Genomic DNA, 18,433 nt, shown 5'->3' with positions numbered 1-18,433 from the left:
TCATCTCTTGGTCCATCATGTTGCTGCAAATGGCATTGTTTTGTTCTCTTTTTATGGCTGAGTAATATTCCATTGTATATATGCACCACATCTTCTTTATCCATTCCTCTGTTTATGGGCATTTAGGTTGTTTTCATGTCTTGGCTGTTGTAAATAGAGCTATGAGCATAGCAGTGCATGTATATTTTTGAATTACAGTTTTCTCTGGATATATGCCCAGGAGTGGGATTGCTGGATCATATGGTAGTTCTGTTTTTAGTTTAGTTTGTTTTTTTTTTAATAAATTTATTTATTTTAGTTGGGGGCTAATTACTTTACAATATTGTAGTGGTTTTTGCCATACATTGACATGAATCAGCCATGGGTTTACATGTGTTCCCCATTCTGAACCCCCCTCCCACCTCCCTCTCCATCCCATCCCTCTGGGTCTTCCCATTGCTGCAGCCCTGAGCATTTGTCTCATGCATCGAACATGGAATGGTGTTCTGTTTCACATATGATAATATACATGTTTCAATGCTATTGTCCCAGAACGTCCCACCCTCACCTTCTCCCTCAGAGTCCTTAAGACTGTTCTATGCATCTGTGTCTCTTATTCTGTCTCGCATATAAGGTTATCATTACCATCTTTCAAATTCCATATATATACATTAGTATACTGCATTGGTGTTTTTCTTTCTGGCTTACTTCACTCTGTATAATGGGCTCCAGTTTCATCCATCTCAATAGAACCGATTCAGATGTATTTTTTTTTAATGGCTGAGTAATATTCCATTGTGTATATGTACCACAGCTTCCTTATCCATTCGCCTGCTGATGGACATCTAGGTTGCTTCCATGTCCTGGCTATTGTAAACAGTGCTGCAATGAACATTGGGGTCCACGCGTCTCTTTCAATTCTGGTTTCCTCGGTGTGTATGCCCAGCAGTGGGATTGCTGGGTCATATGGCAGTTGTATTCCCAGTTTTTTCAGGAATCTCCACACTGTTCTCCATAGTGGCTGTACTAGTTTGCATTCCCACCAACAGTGTAAGAGGGTTCCCTTTTTTCCACACCCGCTCCAGCATTTATTGCTTATAGACTTTTGGATAGCAGCCATTCTGACTGGTGTGAAATGGTACCTCATTGTGGTTTTGATTTGCATTTCTCTAATAATGAGTGATGTTGAGCATCTTTTCATGTGTTTGTTAGCCATCTGTATGTCTTCTTTGGAGAAATGTCTGTTTAGTTCTTTGGCCCATTTTTTGATTGGGTCGTTTATTTTTCTGGAATTCAGCTGCAGGAGTTGCTTGTATATTTTTGAGATTAATTGTTTGTCTGTTGCTTTGTTTGCTATTATTTTCTCCCATTCTGAAGGCTGTCTTTTCACCTTGCTTATAGTTTCCTTTGTTGTGCAAAAGCTTTTAATTTTAATTAGGTCCCATTTGTTTATTTTTGCTTTTATTTCCAATATTCTGGGAGGTGGGTCATGGAGGATCCTGCTGTGATTTATGTCGGAGAGTGTTTTGCCTATGTTTTCCTCTAGGAGTTTTATAGTTTCTGGTCTTACGTTTAGATCTTTAATCCATTTTGAGTTTATTTTTGTGTATGGTGTTAGAAAGTGTTCTAGTTTCATTCTTTTACAAGTGGTTGACCAGTTTTCCCAGCACCACTTGTTAAAGAGATTGTCTTTTCTCCATTGTATATTCTTGCTTCCTTTGTCAAAGATAAGGTGTCCGTAGGTGCGTGGGTTTATCTCTGGGCTTTCTATTTTGTTCCATTGATCTATATTTCTATCTTTGTGTTTTTAGTTTTTTAAGTACTCTCCATACTATTCTCCACAGTGGCTGTATCAATTTACATCCCCACCAACAGTATAGGAGGCTTCCCTTCCCTCTACACCCTCTCCAGCATTTACTGTTTGTGGACTTTTTGATGACGGCCATTCTGACTGGTATGAGGTGATACCTCGTTGTAGTTTTGATTGCATTTCTCTGATAATTAGTGATGTTGAGCATCTTCTCATGTGGTTTTTGGCCATCTGTATGTCTTCTTTGAAGAAATATCCATTTTTCTGATTGGCTTGTTTTTTTTGACATAGAGTTGCATGAGCTGTTTGTTATTTTGGTCAACCTAAACATTTCTTATGCTAAGAAAACTTTTTTTTTCTTTGGTCATCCAACTCTAAGCTTATTTAGGGAAGCAGTTTAAAACAAATTTTTCTTGATTCTTCAAAACCTCAAACTCGTCACAATGTTGTGTTTTATATCTGAAAAATCATTCATTTTGTTACTATCCATTCTGCGGCAGAATCATTTCTCTAGTCTTTTGCCAAAATGTTTATTTACAAGAGAAAACTATCTTCAGGTCACTCACTATGCTATTTGCCCAGTCCTTTCCATTCTGCTTTGATTGATTCTCTGTAAAATAAACAGCCATGTCTCTTTTGAAAATTGATCTTAACATCTTAACACATATTGCTTAAAGGATGGCCAAAATCTACGCTTACATGCAAAGAAAAGTCATAGAAAAATGAGAGAATCACATCTAATTAGTGTTTAGCATTATAAAATGCTGTGTTGTAAAATACATTTGTATCCGTGTGAACTGCTTGTATATAATAATGAAGCAGCTTTTATTATGAGTTTATTGTTTTTGAAAAAGTCCAGACCATACATGGCAGTACAGAAGAGGAGTTAGTCAATTATCCTTATGCACCATCTATATCCAAAGAAAAATGCAACTTAAATGTGGATGTGTGTATTTTATTTATTTATTTTTTTACTGTTCTTATATGTGTGTGTATGTGTTAGTCTCTCAGTCATATCTGAATCTTTGCAACCCCATGGACTGTAGCCCACCAGGCTCCTCTGTCTATGGAATTCTCCAGGCAAGAATACTGGAGTGGGTAGCTATTCTCTTCTCTAGGGGATCTTCCCAACCCAGGGATCAAACCCGGGTCTCCTGCATTGCAGGCAGATTCTTTACCATCTGAGCCACCAGGGAATATGTGTGTATTAATAATGCACCATTAGATAATTTGGTCTTAGTTTGACAGCAGCTATATGTCATTCTAAGGAAATCAAAACTCTAGTACTACCCAACTTGGTTAGTAACAGTCAATTTAAGAAAGGACACTGTGTCATTTAGTTACCAAGAGCATGGCTTCTGGAATCAAATTACCTTGGCTTGATTCCTGGCACCCTAGCCTACTGCCTATGGTCTGAGAGCAAATTAACCTTTTAGGATCTCAATTTCTCTCTTCAAAATAGTGTGTGCATGCATACTAAGTCGCTTCAGTCATATCTGACTCTTTGCGATACTATGGACTATAGCCTGCCAGGCTCTTCTGTCCATGGGATTCTCCAGGCAACTGGAGTGGGTTGTCATGCTCTTCTCCAGGGGATCTTCCCAGCCCAGGGATTGAACCTGTGTCTCTTATGTCTCCTGCATTAGCAGGTGGGTTCTTTACCACTAGCAACACCTGGGAAGCTCATAATAGTGTCTGACCCTTAATACTGTTTTGACTATTACATGAAATAATCCATACATAATAAATAAACATCCACATGTAGGGCTTAACTCCAGGCCAGAATGTATTAAATGCTCTATAACCATGCACTCATAGGAGGAGTAATAGTGACAATGGCTTCTTTACCAAAATTCAATGATGGTTCCCATTGGAAAGCAGCTTATTTAGACATTGAAAATATGCTTTAATCATTAGAAGTTCACATTTTACAGAGCATATTCAAGAATATAGGTGTGAATACAACGAGGCCATTCCAATACTTTTTCCTTCAGTAATAACATAAGCAGAAGAGGTATGATCTGGAAAAAAATTTAACTTAGTAGAAGATTTTCGACATTCTGGTGATGAATACTAAAAATAATAGTAAACACAGGCCCAATATATGTTGAGCACTGATCTTAGTAATTGACATGTATTCACTCATTTCAACCTTATGAATGCCCTCTTTTTATCCTAGCTTTTTTTTTAAAAGTCAACTTGCATTTATTTATTTATTTGGCTGTGTCAGATCTTAGTTGCGGCACACAGAATCTTTCATTGCAGTACACGGATTCTCTAGTTATGACATGTGGGCTTAGTTGCTCCATAGCATGTGGGAATCTTAGTTCCCCGACCAGGGATTGAACCCATGCCCCCTGCATTGCAAGGTGGATTCTTAACCCCTGGACCACCAGGGAAGTCCTTATCCCAGCTTGATAAATGCAGAGACTGAGGCAAAGAGAAGTGGGCTCGAGGTCCTAGGACTAGAAAGTGTGAGGAATTGGGAGTCATACCCAGGAACCTGGGCTCCAGGTCTGTGTGCCTCAAGGCAGCATGGTATGTCCATGACTCATGGCTAGTCCTCTGGGGTGGATGCCTCCTCTGGGCCCTCCCCATCAGACACTCCTGGTTCCATTTTTCTGCTGTCCTACCCCCTTCCCAATGCCTGCATCTCATGGTGCAGTGTATTCCTCACCCATGACTAAGCCTCTCCACCCAAGACTACATCTAAAGCATGAATGAGAGGGGAGTTTCTGCTGCCAGGTGGTAGGAGACCATCTGGTGAGCTTGGCACAGGGAAATGAATTGTCAGAGTCATGCTCCTCCTGGGAAAGATGTTCTCAAATCATATTGATCTTCTCCAAGTAAAGTGAGGATCTCAGATAGGTTGAAGTTTTTGACAAAGTGGATATTTAGAGAAATCTCAGATCTCTCCCAAGAGAAATTGTCAGTTTCACTTACATAAGACTGGCCTGTGTGTGTGAAAACCCTGGAAGTCCCTGTTTTTATGTCTGAGATCCCCAAATGTGCCAGACCCTCCTGCCGCAGCTTCCTGCCACGTTTGTATATCCTCAAAAAGAAGATGTGCTAATCAAGAAATTTTCAAGAGAAACAGTCATCAACTATGTCCAATATGAAACAGCAGCACCTAGACACAGCCGAATCTATCCATTCATAGTCACGCATAGGCAGAGTTTGTTTTGTCCTTGCCCCAGCTCTTTACATACTGAAGAAGTGAAATTGTTGGCACCACAAACGTTGTTTGATTGATTGATTTTTTTTTCAGTGGGAAAACTCAAAACTTCAAAGTAGAAACCAAAGGCAGATGTTTAGGTTTGCCTGGTATGGATTGAAACCCTCTCCTCATTATTTATAATACTAAAGGTGATTAGTGTCATGTTACTGATTGCATGAAGGAAATTTCGAGGGAATGGGTATTTCCTGTTAATTTTTCACTCTGGATCCTGGGAAAGGAATCTGGGTCCCGTAAACAGAGTTGCACAGTGGGGCATCCAGAGGAAGATATATATATGCACATTACTTAAAATCAGAACTTATGCAGCTTCTGGAAAATCAACTGAAACAAGCTCTCTGAAGGTCAAGTAAATGAGTAACGATGCATTATTTGTATTAGTCCTGGAGAAGGAAATGGCAACCCACTCCAGTATTCTAGCCTGGAGGATTCCATGGACAGAAGAGCCTGGCGGGCTATAGTCCATGTGATTGCAGAGAGTCAGACACGACTGAGCGACTAACACACACAAGAAAAGTATTCTAATAAAATCCCAATCCAATGCCTTTTTGTAATATTCTTTTTGAACACTGAAATTGGTGCCTACTCCCTTATTTCATTTCCCTCTGAACTCTCTCCAGGTTTTAGAATCAAGTGAATTGGTTCAGATAGTATTAGACCCTTTTTGCTTAGTCTCAGACCAGCACATGCCTGAATATTTTATAAAAGGACAATATATTTGATTTTAAAGGTCAGAGTTTTTAATCTTTTAAATTACTTTTTTTTTGGCTGCACCAAGTGGCTTATGGAATCTTAGTTCCCCAACCAGGGAATATGCTATACAGTAGGGTCCTTATTGATTATTTTATATATGGTAGTAGTGTGTATCTGTTAATCCCAAACTCCTATTTTATCTCTCCCTCCCTTTCCCCTTTAGTAACCATAAATTTGCTTTCTATGTCTGTCAGTCTATTACAAAGATGCATTTTAAAAAAGAATTTAATTTAGTGGTGAGAAATACGAAATGAATGTCAAACTAAATATAGATGCCTCTCTATAAATAATCAATAAGTAAAATCATTTAGCTTTTGATACTACTTGTTTGAGGTGAAGAAATTCAAAGATATGTATACACTGAATCAAAAATCACCATTTTTGTAGGTCACAAATGGCTCATTATTGGCAATGTACATATGGTTCAACATAATGCTAGCTATAATTTTTTAACATCACATTTAAACAAATTGCAGGGCTCCCTGGGCTACGGCAGCTTTGACAAATACCAATGTGAAAGCAGAAATTTTAGAGGATTCTGGAAAATCCATCACGTTGTGATCTGTAACCCAGCTTGGTAGGAGCAGGTATTTCATCATCATAGTTTATGAAGCAAAATGAAAGTTTGTCTTCGAACGATTAAGGTAGTTAAGATCCTACTGTAACCATTGGAACCACTTAAAACAGATGCAAATGCAGTTCTTTCTAAAATATCAGATGATTGAGCCTCATATGTGTTGATTCTGGAAGCATTCATTGACTGCACTTTGACATTTTTTAAATGCTCCATTTTTGTGAGAGATCTAATTATTGGTCAATGTGGAACTTATCTTTTACTGTTGGCTTTAGTTATCCCCGAAAATTCTGTGAAAGAATTCCTCAGTTCACCTGGTACCATCAAAGACAGAATTAAGAAGTTGCTTGCTCACAAGAATAGCATGAGAAAGAAGGTAAAAATGAAAAACATCGCAGAACCCAGAGGGACTCCCACCCCAAAGGTTGAATTGGAGCCCTTCAGCTCTGAAGAGAGCATTTCCAGAGATGGGAACCCTCATGGAGGAAAAAGGAAGAATGAAAACAGAAAGAAAGAAAGGCTGGAGGATGAGAAAAGAGATGAGAACCATGTGGAGCAGGAGCAAAGCCTTCGTGGAGATGTGTTTTGTGAGTATCAAGTATGACTTTTGTTAATTTATGCATCTTATGAAAGTGAATTGTAGTTTTCCCTGGCAAATGACAGGAAAGAGGAAGGTAGTTTCATGCCGTAACTAAGATGGTGAAGTGAAGTGTAACAGTTAGTCGCTCAGTCGTGTCCAGCTCTTTATGACCCCATGGACTGTAGTCTGCCAGGCTCCTCTGCCCATGGAATTCTCCAGGCAAGAATACTGGAATGAGTAGTCAATCCCTACTCCAGGGAATCTTCCCAACCCAGGGATCAAATCCAGGTCTCCCGCATTGCAGGCAGATTCTTTACAGTCTGAGCCACCAGGGAAGCCTAAGTAAGATGGGGTCAGCTTTAAATCCTAAGAAGCAAGGTTCTCTATACGGTCTGGAAACTAACATCTTCTGCAGATACAAAATCACATTTGCTGCTGTGGGATGCACAGAAGGTCAGTCCTTTCCACTTACCTGGGGGGTGTCCTATTTGATGCAACCCCTCCTTCTGCTCCTGACCAAGGAAGCCTGCTTGTCCTGCCAGCTCGGTCATCTGGCTGCCCAGCTCTGCATGCAGTGTGCCCCTAAACCCCAGAGAGGACCCCCCAAACCCAGGTAGATCTGCTAAGCTCTACCTTTTTCCTTCTTGAAGGCACTTTTTACAGGCACACTCAGTGAAAGGAGAATGTCAGAGTTGTATGGTTATAATTTTATTTTTTTTTCTTTTTTTTTTTTGTTTTTTTTTTGTTTTTTTTTTCTTTTTTATTTTTTTTATTTATTTATTTTTATTTTATTTTTTTAAAAAGCTTTTTTTCTTCTTATTTTTTAAAAAAATTTCTTTTTTTCTTACAAACCCTTGTGTCGAGGGCTGACTTTCAATAGATCGCAGCGAGGGAGCTGCTCTGCTACGTACGAAACCCCGACCCAGAAGCAGGTCGTCTTGGTTATAATTTTAAAAGGTAAAATAGACAGAGGAACATTCTATATAGAGCTTAAGCTTCAGTTTTCTACATGAGCCGGAGAATCACCATTGTCACCGGTGACTGTGCAGAGCCATCATCAGCCTCGGCCCCTGCAGGGGGATTTCCATGTTGACCCAGTCTGGGACTTTCCCTTTCATTCACACCAGGCATCTGTTGCTCCCTCTCTATTTTGCCTTGTCTGTGCTTGCCCCATTGTTGTTGTTGTTCAGTCGCTCAGTCGTGTCCGACTCTTTGCGACCCCATGGACTGCAGCATGCCAGGCTTCCTGTCCTTCACCATCTCCCGGAGCTTGCTCAAACTCATGTCCATTGACTCAGTGATACCATGCAACCATTTCATCCTCTGTTGTCCCCTTCTCCCCCTGCCTTCAATCTTTCCCAGCATCTAAGGAGTCAGTTCTTCCCATCAGGTGGCCAAAGTATTGGAGCTTCAGCTTCAGCATTGATCCTTCCAATGACTATTCAGGATTGATTTCCTTTAGGATTGACTGGTTTGATTTCCTTGCAGACCAAGGGACTCTCAAGAATCTTCTCCAACACCACAGCTTGAAAGCATCAGTTCTTCAGTGCTCAGCCTTCTTTATGGTCCAACTCTCACATCCATACATGACTACTGGAAAAACCATAGTTTTGACTATACGGATCTTTGTCAGCAAAGTCATATCTCTGCTTTTTAATATGCTGTGTTTAGGTTAGTTAGGTGATGCCTAATGAGGTCCACTGGGGGCACCTTTCGAAAAAGATGTTCTAGATGAGGAAACTGGCACCAATATGAATGCTTTGGAAATGTTAGGGAAACACTGTTGTAACATACTCTGTATGTAGAACACAGCTGTCCCTTGATATCCCCGGGGGATTGGTCCCAGGAACCCCCACAGACACAAAAATCCATGGATGCTCAAGTTTTATATAAAATGGTGCAGTATTCATATACAACCTAAACACATCCTCTCCTATACTTTAAGTAGTCTCTAGATTACTTAAAAGACCTAATACAATGTAAATGCTATGTAAACGGTTTCCTGGCATGCAAGGCAAATTCAAGTTTTGCTCTTTGGAACTTTCTGGATTTTTAAAAAAAAATATTTTCAGCCTGTGATTCATTGAATCTGTGGATGTGGAGCCCATGGTTACGAGTGGCCAGCTGTGTATGATAAGCCGTATATGATCTTTGTTCATTGATTCATACCTTCTTAGTAGGTGGGGCTTTAGGGATTTTTTTATACTGATCAAGTGTTCACTGTTAGCCCCTAAGGTGAATGAAGCAGGTGAAGTTGATCTGGTTCTGGTCCAGAGAAAAACTACATCATCCCACCTGAAACACAAAGGTGAGTAACATATATTAGGAGTGAGTATATTTTAGGAGTAATAGCACTCATAAAGAATATTGAAGAATGGAAGCAAGCATTACCTGGCATCTTTTAAGTTTAGAAGTTAGACAGAAATAAAATATCTTTTCTGGAATAGGGGGAAATACAGGTTAAGAAGAAAGGAAAATGAAAGAAGAGGCCGTGTGTTTGTACCGGCTTAAGATATATATAGATGGACAGCCTGGATTCCAATCTAGTTTAGGAGTCAGGTCTAGTTCCAGCCCTCAATGTTTGGAGGACTTGGTCACATCACTTATGACTCTCAGTTTTACTTTCTTAAAAATGGGCATGATTGTAGAATTTTTGTGGCAGCCACATCAAATGATGTAATGTATGTGAAAATGCTTTGCAAATCATTAATGTATCAACAACCAGTTGCTGCCCCTTATCTCTTTAGCTTTTCCCCTTTCTTTGCCCTTCCTTTATTCCTTAATATAAACTGCAAAAGTCCCCCATTCCAAGCCAGAGTCTGGTATTCATTACAAATCAGAAACATCTCAGTCTTTCCTCTTTTTCCCAGTGGTAATATCTGACACCTACATCAGAGGTCAAGACTTTTTTCTGTAAAGGGCCAGAGGGTGACTATTTCAGACTTTGTGAACCATACACTCTCTGTTGCGTCTGTCAGCTCTATCACTGCAGCTCAAAAGCAGCCACAGACAATATGTAAATGAATAGGTGTGATGTGTTTCAATAAAACTTTATTTACAAGAACAAGCAGTGGGCCAGGATGTTAGTTTGCTGACCCCAATCTACATAAAAGTAACTGGAGGCACTGAGTCAAAGGTTGTGCTAGCTGACCCTGTACTCCATGCAGTTGTTAGGATTTTTTTTTTTTTTTTTTTTGTTAAATGAACATTTATTAAATGATTTGTTAAATGAACATTTATTAAATGGTTTGTTAAATGAACATTTGTTAGATCGAGCCCCTGGGTGCCAGATGGTTCAACAAAAGACCACAAAAGAAATTGAAATAGAGAAGTTTATTACTCCAGGTCTTGGGGGATGACATGGCATGGCCTCCAGGGGCCCCAGAGAGAAGTCCAGGCAGAACATGGGGCACACGCCTCTATGAGGGTCCATGTGCGTGTAGTGCTTTGGGCTTGTTGGGCTAAGGTTGCATTGATGGATTCCAACAAAAACAATTGGGGTGTTAGTAAGCTTCAGGGGTTCTTATCTAAGGCAGACACAAGACCCTGGGAAGCAAGGGAGGGTGTCAATCACAGGGGACATTGGGAAAGTCATATGAGGAACTCACTTTTACTAGTGACTCCATGGGCTCTTATCTAGCGCTTGCACTTGCATGAGGGCTAGTGCCAGTTTAAGGCCCTCGCAGACTGCAGGGCCAAACAAAATGGATACCAAGACAGCCGTACTTAGCTAAACTTTTTTTTTAATTGGAATATATTTGATTGACAATGTTGTGTTAGTTTCTGCTGCACAGCAGAGTGATCCAGTTATACATTCATATGTATGTATTTATTTTTATATTCTTTTCCATTATGGTTTGTCATAGGATATTGAATATAGTTCCCTGTGCTATGCAGTAGAACCTTGTTGTTTACCCATCCTATATATAATAGTTTGCATCTTTTAGTCCCAAATTCCCTAAAATCTTGACGGCAACTGCAAACATGGCCATGCCTTCCAAAGCTCCCAATGTTAAAACATTTTCCTAATCCGCTTAATGATGCTGAAATGCACCCTTTTTCTTAGCAGATTTAAATATCTCAGTTGACTGCACCTTTGACCATGGCGTCTGTGACTGGAAACAGGACATAGAAGATGATTTCGACTGGAATCCTGCAGACCGAGATAATGGTATGTAGTCTTCACTGCTCCATGTCCTGTGATCTGGCCCTGGAATTAAAGCTATCCAATGATTCGTGTCGCAAAGGGTCGGACACGACTGAGCGACTGAACTGAACTGAACTGAATGATTCGAGGGTAAATGTTCTCATCGCTTGTGAAGTCAGGGTTGTTTGTCACGTTTGGAAGCTTTTAGACCTTCCCAAGTCTCCCCTGATAAATGATTGACTTCGTCCATTTCCCACCCAGTAAAGGATTCTCCAGTAAACCTCTTCCATATTCACTCCCCTGCTGTTGAGACACAGATGTAGGACTTTGTATAAGGTTTAAGAGTACTTGGGAAAAGGTAGAAGGAAGTTGTTTCTTTTTCCCAGTTTACCAGCTATGGGGCTCTGTGGTTTTCTTTTGAATTTAGGGGGAGGGGGAAATGAATCTGGAAAGGAAATATTAATATGACCTCTCCCTAAACCTGGAGTTTTAGGAGCGTCACCCCTCAGAGCACTGAAATCATAACGAGCAGCAGATCAGCACTCTGAACTCCTGGACTGGATTTGCCCACTTATCGCTGGAGGATTTCTTTCTTTCCAGTTAACCTTGAATTTTTCTCTGCCGAAGCTCTGAGTTGCCTACTTTCCACTGTCTACTATTGATGGGCTCTAACTTCCTGTGAGGCAGAGCATTTGGTCGGCAGATCCCATTTGGAGCATAAATCAAATTTTGGTCATTTAAGGTTGACTCTGTAATTAGAATTAACTGTTATACCTTCAGGAAATCTGGTTCTTGACCAATCAAAGTGTTTATTTGGGGAGGTATACGCCCAGCCCTTGGGTAAAAGATCCTTCTAGACCCTTCCTTGACACTGATTCCTCCCTGAGAGCCTTCCTTGCAAGCCCTTACATGCAATCAGGAAACCTGGGTATCTCCTAACAAAAATTCCTTTTAGAACATGGGGTTAAGGTAGAGGACAGAAGTTCCCTATTTACAAACACCTGATCTGCAAATAACCCTGAGGTTCACTCAATACGGGATGAATGAGCATTTTTAGGAAGATGAAATCTCAAGGACAGATCAAAATGGGCTTGAACTGGAGTGAAAGGGAAACCTACCACAGTGGGTCACAAAAGACTGTAGCTAGTAGAGCTGCTAGATAAAATGTAGGACGCTTCAATTTCAGATAATCAGCACATGCTTTTTAGTATATCTCAGACATGTTTATGTGAGATGCAAACTCCACAGGGCATTCTGTACTTTTATTCTCTGAATCTGGCAAACTTACTAACTGGGGAAGAAGACCAGACAGTCTCTGGGTCCAGTGAAAACTAAAGCAATGTCAACCTGGGCCCTGAGAATGTCTCTAGGAATTGGACTACCAGAAAACGCCACCCACCCACTGTGTCTTTCTCCTGGCTTCTAGAGGAATATCTTCTTTCTGTCAACTTCTTCAAACCCCACTCTATGAGAGTTTTTGTGCAAATCCATCAAAGCCACAACCAGAAGGCTGCAGACGAGCAAACATCCACTACACTGGTTACAAAATTCTTGGGAAAAGGATCTGAGAAACAGAAGGTGATCTGTGTTCCTGCCATCTTCAAACAGAACTTGGAGCGATACGTTACACATGGTGGCTGAGCTCCATGATACCATTAGTATCAATTCATGTATGTTGTGGATTAAATACCACACTGTGGACCCACATAACCAGCTAGCCATTGTACATACAACTCAGAGGAGAAATGCATTCCAGGGTCAAACAACCAAGGTGGAAAGTTCTGGAATACAAGTTTTCTGTTAGCAGAAAATTATCTACAGTGCTCAAAAACCATTAAATTAGATTCTTACCCCATATCTACTACTACCAAGCTTTGTGAATGTGAACAGATTCCTCAGCTTCTCTAACTCTTGGTTTCCTTCTCCACAGAGCAAAGAATTTCAGCCCTAGGATACTAAAATTCATGTTAGCATGAAAATTTTGTTCCTACATATTTGAAATGAAAAGGACTTGAGCTTTCCCTGTAGGAGCCTAGTGTTCATTTTTTACAGCTATTTTATTCACTGTAGCCAAACCCTTTGCAATGGCCTCATTAACTGTGGGTTTTTCTTCTCTTCCAGCTGTTGGCTACTATATGGCTGTTTCGGCCCTGACAGGTCAGAAGAAGGACATCGGCCGTTTGAAACTTCTTCTCCCCAACCTGCAACCCCACAGCAACTTCTGTTTGCTCTTTCATTATCGGCTGGCTGGAAACAAAGTAGGGAAGCTTCGAGTGTTTGCGAAAAACAGTAACAATGCCCTGGCCTGGGAGAAAACCAGGAGCACCGATGAACGGTGGAAGATGGGGAAAATTCAGCTGTATCGCGGGATTGATAGTCCCAAAAGCGTAAGTGGAAAACTGTATTAAGTGAGATATTTACATTCTTTTTCAATGACTTAACAAACAAAGCAAAACACTTACTGAAGTGCCTAGGCCTTGGGGCTACAAAGATGAATAAGACTTTTCCCTCCACTTAAAGAGCTTATATTCTGGAGTGAAATAGGCAAGGTATTTAACAGCACAACTAATAACAATACTTGTCAGATGCAGGCATATCATATTCGGCGGAAATGAACTGCTCATGTGTCAGGCTCCTCCCACCAACTTCCTTCCAAACTAGGCTCTAAATTCCTTACTACATAAAAGCACATCCTGCTCATTGATTTTGTGCCCAGCACTTATCACAATGAATGGGAACTAGAAGGTCATTTTCTAAAATATTTATTTTATTCAAGCATAGTTAATTTATAATGTTGTGTTCATTTCTGCTGTACAGCAAGGTGATTCAGTTCTACCTCTATATACAGTAAGCTCCCTGTACGGTAAGTCCCCTGCATATGAATGAGTTCTGTCCCTAGAACGCATTTGTAAGTCCAACAAATTTAGCCTAGGTACCCATCTAACACAATTGGCTATATAGTACTGTACTGTAATAGGTTTATAATACTTTTCACACAAATAATATATAAGAAACACAAAAAATAAAGAAAACATTTTAAATCTTACAGTACAGTACCTCGAAAAGCACAGTAGTGCAGTACAATGGCTGGCACACAGGGACTGGCATCAAGTGGACAGGCAACAAGAGTTACTGGTGGAGGAGGGAGAAGAGGTGGGAGATGGTAGAGCTGAAGGATCATCAGCAATAGGAGACAGAGGCCGAGCTGTGACATGAATGGAACGTATGTTCGCATCTCTGAAAGCTAGAAACTTGAAGGCTCATATGTAGGGGACTTAACTATAATTCTTCTTCCTAATCTTTTCCATTATGGTTTATCACAAGGTATTGAATATCCTTCCCGTGCTCTACAGTAGGACCTTGCTGTTTATCCATTCTCTAATAGTTTGCATCTGCTAACCCCAAATTTCCAATCCATCCCTCCCCTACCCCACCTTGGTAACCACAAGTCTGTTCTCTATGTCTGTGTGTCTTGTAGATAGGTTCACTTGTCTCATATGTTATTTTATTTATTTTTTGGCCCCAGTGTGCCACATGCAGGATCTTAGTTCCTCGACTGGGGATCAAACCCATGCCCCCTGCATTGGGAGTGCAGAGTCTTAACCACTGGACTGCCAGGGAAGTCCACATTTGTGTCATATTTTAGGTTCCACATATGACTGATATGATATGGTGTTGGTCTTTCTCTATCTGACTTACTTCACTTAGTATGATATTCTCTAGGTCCATCCAATGGCACTCCACTCCATTACTCTTGCCTGGAAAATCCCATGGATGGAGGAGCCTGGTAGGCTGCAGTCCATGGGGTTGCTAAGAGTCGGACATGACTGAGCGACTTCACTTTCACTTTTCCCTTTCATGCATTGGAGAAGGAAATGGCAACCCACTCCAGTATTCTTGCCTGGAGAATCCCAGGGACGGTGGAGCCTGGTGGGCTGCCATCTATGGGGTCGCACAGAGTTGGACACGACTGAAGCAACTTAGCAGCAGCAGCAGCAGCAGGTCCATCCATGTTAGTTCCTGGACCAGGGATGGAACCTGGGCCCTGGCAGTGCAAGCTCCAAGTCCTAACCAAAAGACCATCAGGGAATTCCCAGTTACTATCTTATATATGATAGTGTATATATGTTAACCCCAATCTCCCAATTTATCCCTCCCTACCCCTGTCCCCTTTGGTAACCATGTTTGTTTTCTATGTCTGTGGCTCTGTTTTGTAAATAAGTTCATATGTACTATTTTTTCCCACTATTTTTTTTAGATTCCACATATAAATCATATCACATTTGTCTTTCTCTGTCTTACTTCATTCAGTAGGACCAACTAGATCCATCCATATTGTTGCAAATGGCATTATTGCATTCTTTTTTATGGCTGAGTAATATTCCATTATACCACACCTTCTTTTCCATTCATCTGTTGATGGACATCTAGGTTGCTTCCATATCTTGGCTATTGTAAACAGCTCTGCAATGAACATTGGGATGCATATGTCTTTTCGAATTACGGTTTTCTCAGCACCCAGGAGTGGGATTGGCCTATCATATGGTAGCTCTGTGTTTAGTTTTTTAAGGAACTACCATACAGATCTCCATAGTGGCTGTACCAGTTTGCATTCCCACCAGTGGAGTAGGAGGGTTCACAACGATAATTAAATTTCTTCTAGCCTGGGTTTTGAAAAGAAAACCGTATTATTCCTTTAGTTTTGCTTTCTTTTTTCTTCTAAATGGGAAGGAATTCCAAAATTTCCTCTTAAACTTTACTGTTCTCAGCTTTCCAGGGCTTTCCAGGTTCTTGTAGGTGTTGCAGGAGCCCTGTTTTCTCTGATTGTAATTCACTCAGTGTAGATACCAGGCATCTGGAAAATACATTACCATATATTCAATGCCAAAGCCTGTTTCTATGGAATAGGGACATATGAATTGAGTTCAGTTTAATAGCAGTGAAATAGTGGGACTTTATCATTGCTTTAAATATTTGCAAGTAATTTTTTATTCCCTCTTCATTATTAGATCATTTTTGAAGCTGAACGTGGCAAGGGCAAGACTGGAGAAATTGCGGTGGATGGCGTCTTGCTGGTTTCAGGCTTATGTCCAGATGGCCTTTTATCTGTGGATGGTTGAATGTTACTGTTATCTTTTATATCTCTATATTGGCTTTTTACATCAGTTCTCTGTTTTTTGACAATAGATCATAGATCCCCACCCCCGTTTTAGAAATACAAACTGAACAATTGTGGTGTACAAACAGAACCATTGTTGTAAGATGCCTTTCTTGTATACGATATACTGATATTTGCTTTAAATATAGTACCATTGTGTCTTCTCACTCATTTCTGAGTCTATAAAACGTGGACGTATCAGTTCAGCCCTCCCCACCCCAGTACATCTGATGTGTGTCTACATGACTTGATGAACTACTTTATGTAACATTTCTAGAATTGCCAAAAAAAAAAAAAAAAAGCAGCACAGAGAAATGTTTAACTGTTTGACTTTTATGGCACTTCTTGGAAACTATAACATCACAGATAGACTTTTACCTAAGTGGCTTAGCCAGATCTTTTACAACGAAGTTTGTATATTTAAGTCCTTTGTAATAATAATATCCAAATAATCACCTTGTGTCATGGTTTAAGTTTTTCTAAGTAAGAAAATGTGTTGTTTATTGCGTGTTTAATTATGTGTATGGTTATTTGCTTTGCTAGAAAATGTGTTTTACATTCTTTTTTCTGTGAAAATACTTATATTATTTTTAACTTATATTCTTAAAAATTCTTAAAATTACTTGCTATTATGGAAACACAGAGTGCTTTCTTAGGCCACATAACTATGATGCCAATTAGCTTAAGTTGTTGAATTGAAGGTCTCGGAGAATTATCTAAAATCAAATTATGCTAGTAACCAGGTTCCAAAAAAGACTAATGCCTCCTTGTCTATTCTCTTTTCTTCCAAATTCAAGAACTGCTTTGTGTGGTAATGAATCCTGAGTGTACATTCCTGCGGATGAAAGTATATTCTGTTTTAAGATTCTAAGTTGGAAAGCAGTTCAGGACAGCTCCCAAACAGAAGATTCCCCAGATATTTGCCTGTTAGCCCTGGAAGCGATGAAGGCATTGACCTGTAAAATGAAGGAAAGCGAGAATGTGTCCACCTACTAATCCTTAAAATTTATAGCCTTTTTCTTAGAGTTTTTTTTTTTTATATTGAAACTCATAGTAATCGTTCTTCTTCTTTGTCTTTTTCTTTCAAATAAGAAGGATTATTTAAAAGAAAAAAAGACAAGAAGAAGGATTACAAAGGGTTTAAATCGACCTTTTAAGATGGTGGGAAAAAATACATTGTTTTCGTTTAGTGTGAAGTTCTTTTCCCATAGAAAGTCGACACAGGATTGTGGCTGTATCTGTTAGGATAACTACTAGTTATAGAAACCCCCAAGACAGTGTTTCTAGTGAGACCAGATGAAGAACTGCCTGGCTCAGTGAAATCAGCCCACAGAATTGTAAGAGATAATGTTATAAAATGGTTGTGTTAGGATATGAAAATGAAAATGTGGGGTGGTTTGTTACACGGCAAAAGTTGACTGACACAAGTGATTTCTATTATATGACTGGGCTAGAACCTGAAGAAGACCTCCTTCACCGTGTCTCCTCAGTGACCAAGGAAATTGGAGAGCATAGTTATGGCTTAGAGTAAAGGAAGATGGAGAGGAGAATGTGCAGTGAAGGCCAGTCAGCGCCCCATAATCCATGTTATAGGAAGAGATGTTAACTGAAATGAAATAGGGAGGCCTGCAATTATGTTACATATAGGGAGAAAATCAATATGAAGCTGATTTAAATTGAATTTAGTAATATTTCATGTTTCTCTAGTATCTGTAGCAGAGACTTCTAGTTGCCTGCCCAATATCCTTTCTCACCTTTTTCCTTACCAGTATAACCATGTATAAACATATATGGGGGGACTGCAATGTGTTCAGCTAAAAGGCTGTGTTTCCCAACTTCTCCTTCAGATGGGGGAGCTCACTGAAGTCACTGGTGAGGCTTCCAGGAAGGATCATTAAAGAAGGCTCTCAGTTGGCAGCTCCTTTTGCCATTTCCCTCCCTCCTTCCTGCCTGCAATGTGGTTGTGAAGGCAGGAGCTCTGGGAGCTGCCTTGTGACCATGAGGGCCAGGGCCACAACTATGGTGGAGTACATAGCTGGAGGAAACCTGGGTTCCTGATGACATGGTGGCATGTCTACCCTGTCCCACACTGGTCACTGCTTGATGTTACATGAGACAAAAATAAATCCTCTCTTGGCCTATCTAGGATTTCAAACAAAACACAATCCAATGTCAGGTTACCATTCTTCCGGAGCCC

The 18,433-nt window shown here is 40.2% G+C and overlaps 1 protein-coding gene across 2 annotated transcripts in view; it reads left to right on the top strand.

Annotated features, from left to right (window-relative positions):
* The window catches only part of EGFL6 (EGF like domain multiple 6), a 53,243-nt gene extending 36,552 nt beyond the window's left edge, over positions 1 to 16,691 (top strand). Inside the window, exons 8-12 of one of the 2 annotated variants that reach the window (XM_081566446.1) lie at positions 6,627 to 6,938; positions 9,159 to 9,239; positions 11,001 to 11,102; positions 13,200 to 13,465; positions 16,088 to 16,691. In XM_081566446.1, coding sequence (XP_081422572.1) covers positions 6,627 to 6,938; positions 9,159 to 9,239; positions 11,001 to 11,102; positions 13,200 to 13,465; positions 16,088 to 16,198 — 872 coding nt within the window. In that variant the 3' untranslated portion in view covers positions 16,199 to 16,691. Of the gene's footprint in view, positions 1 to 6,626; positions 6,939 to 9,158; positions 9,240 to 10,997; positions 11,103 to 13,199; positions 13,466 to 16,087 lie in introns of both variants that reach the window. The other variant, XM_081566445.1, reaches the window with a different exon arrangement.
* The last annotated feature ends 1,742 nt before the right edge of the window (positions 16,692 to 18,433 follow it).

Source organism: Giraffa tippelskirchi, chromosome X, assembly GCF_054371585.1.
Source record: "Giraffa tippelskirchi isolate mGirTip1 chromosome X, T2T-mGirTip1v1.2.pri, whole genome shotgun sequence".
In the NCBI taxonomy this organism is placed as follows: domain Eukaryota; kingdom Metazoa; phylum Chordata; class Mammalia; order Artiodactyla; family Giraffidae; genus Giraffa; species Giraffa tippelskirchi.
This window is presented reverse-complemented; position numbering and strand designations above follow the sequence as displayed.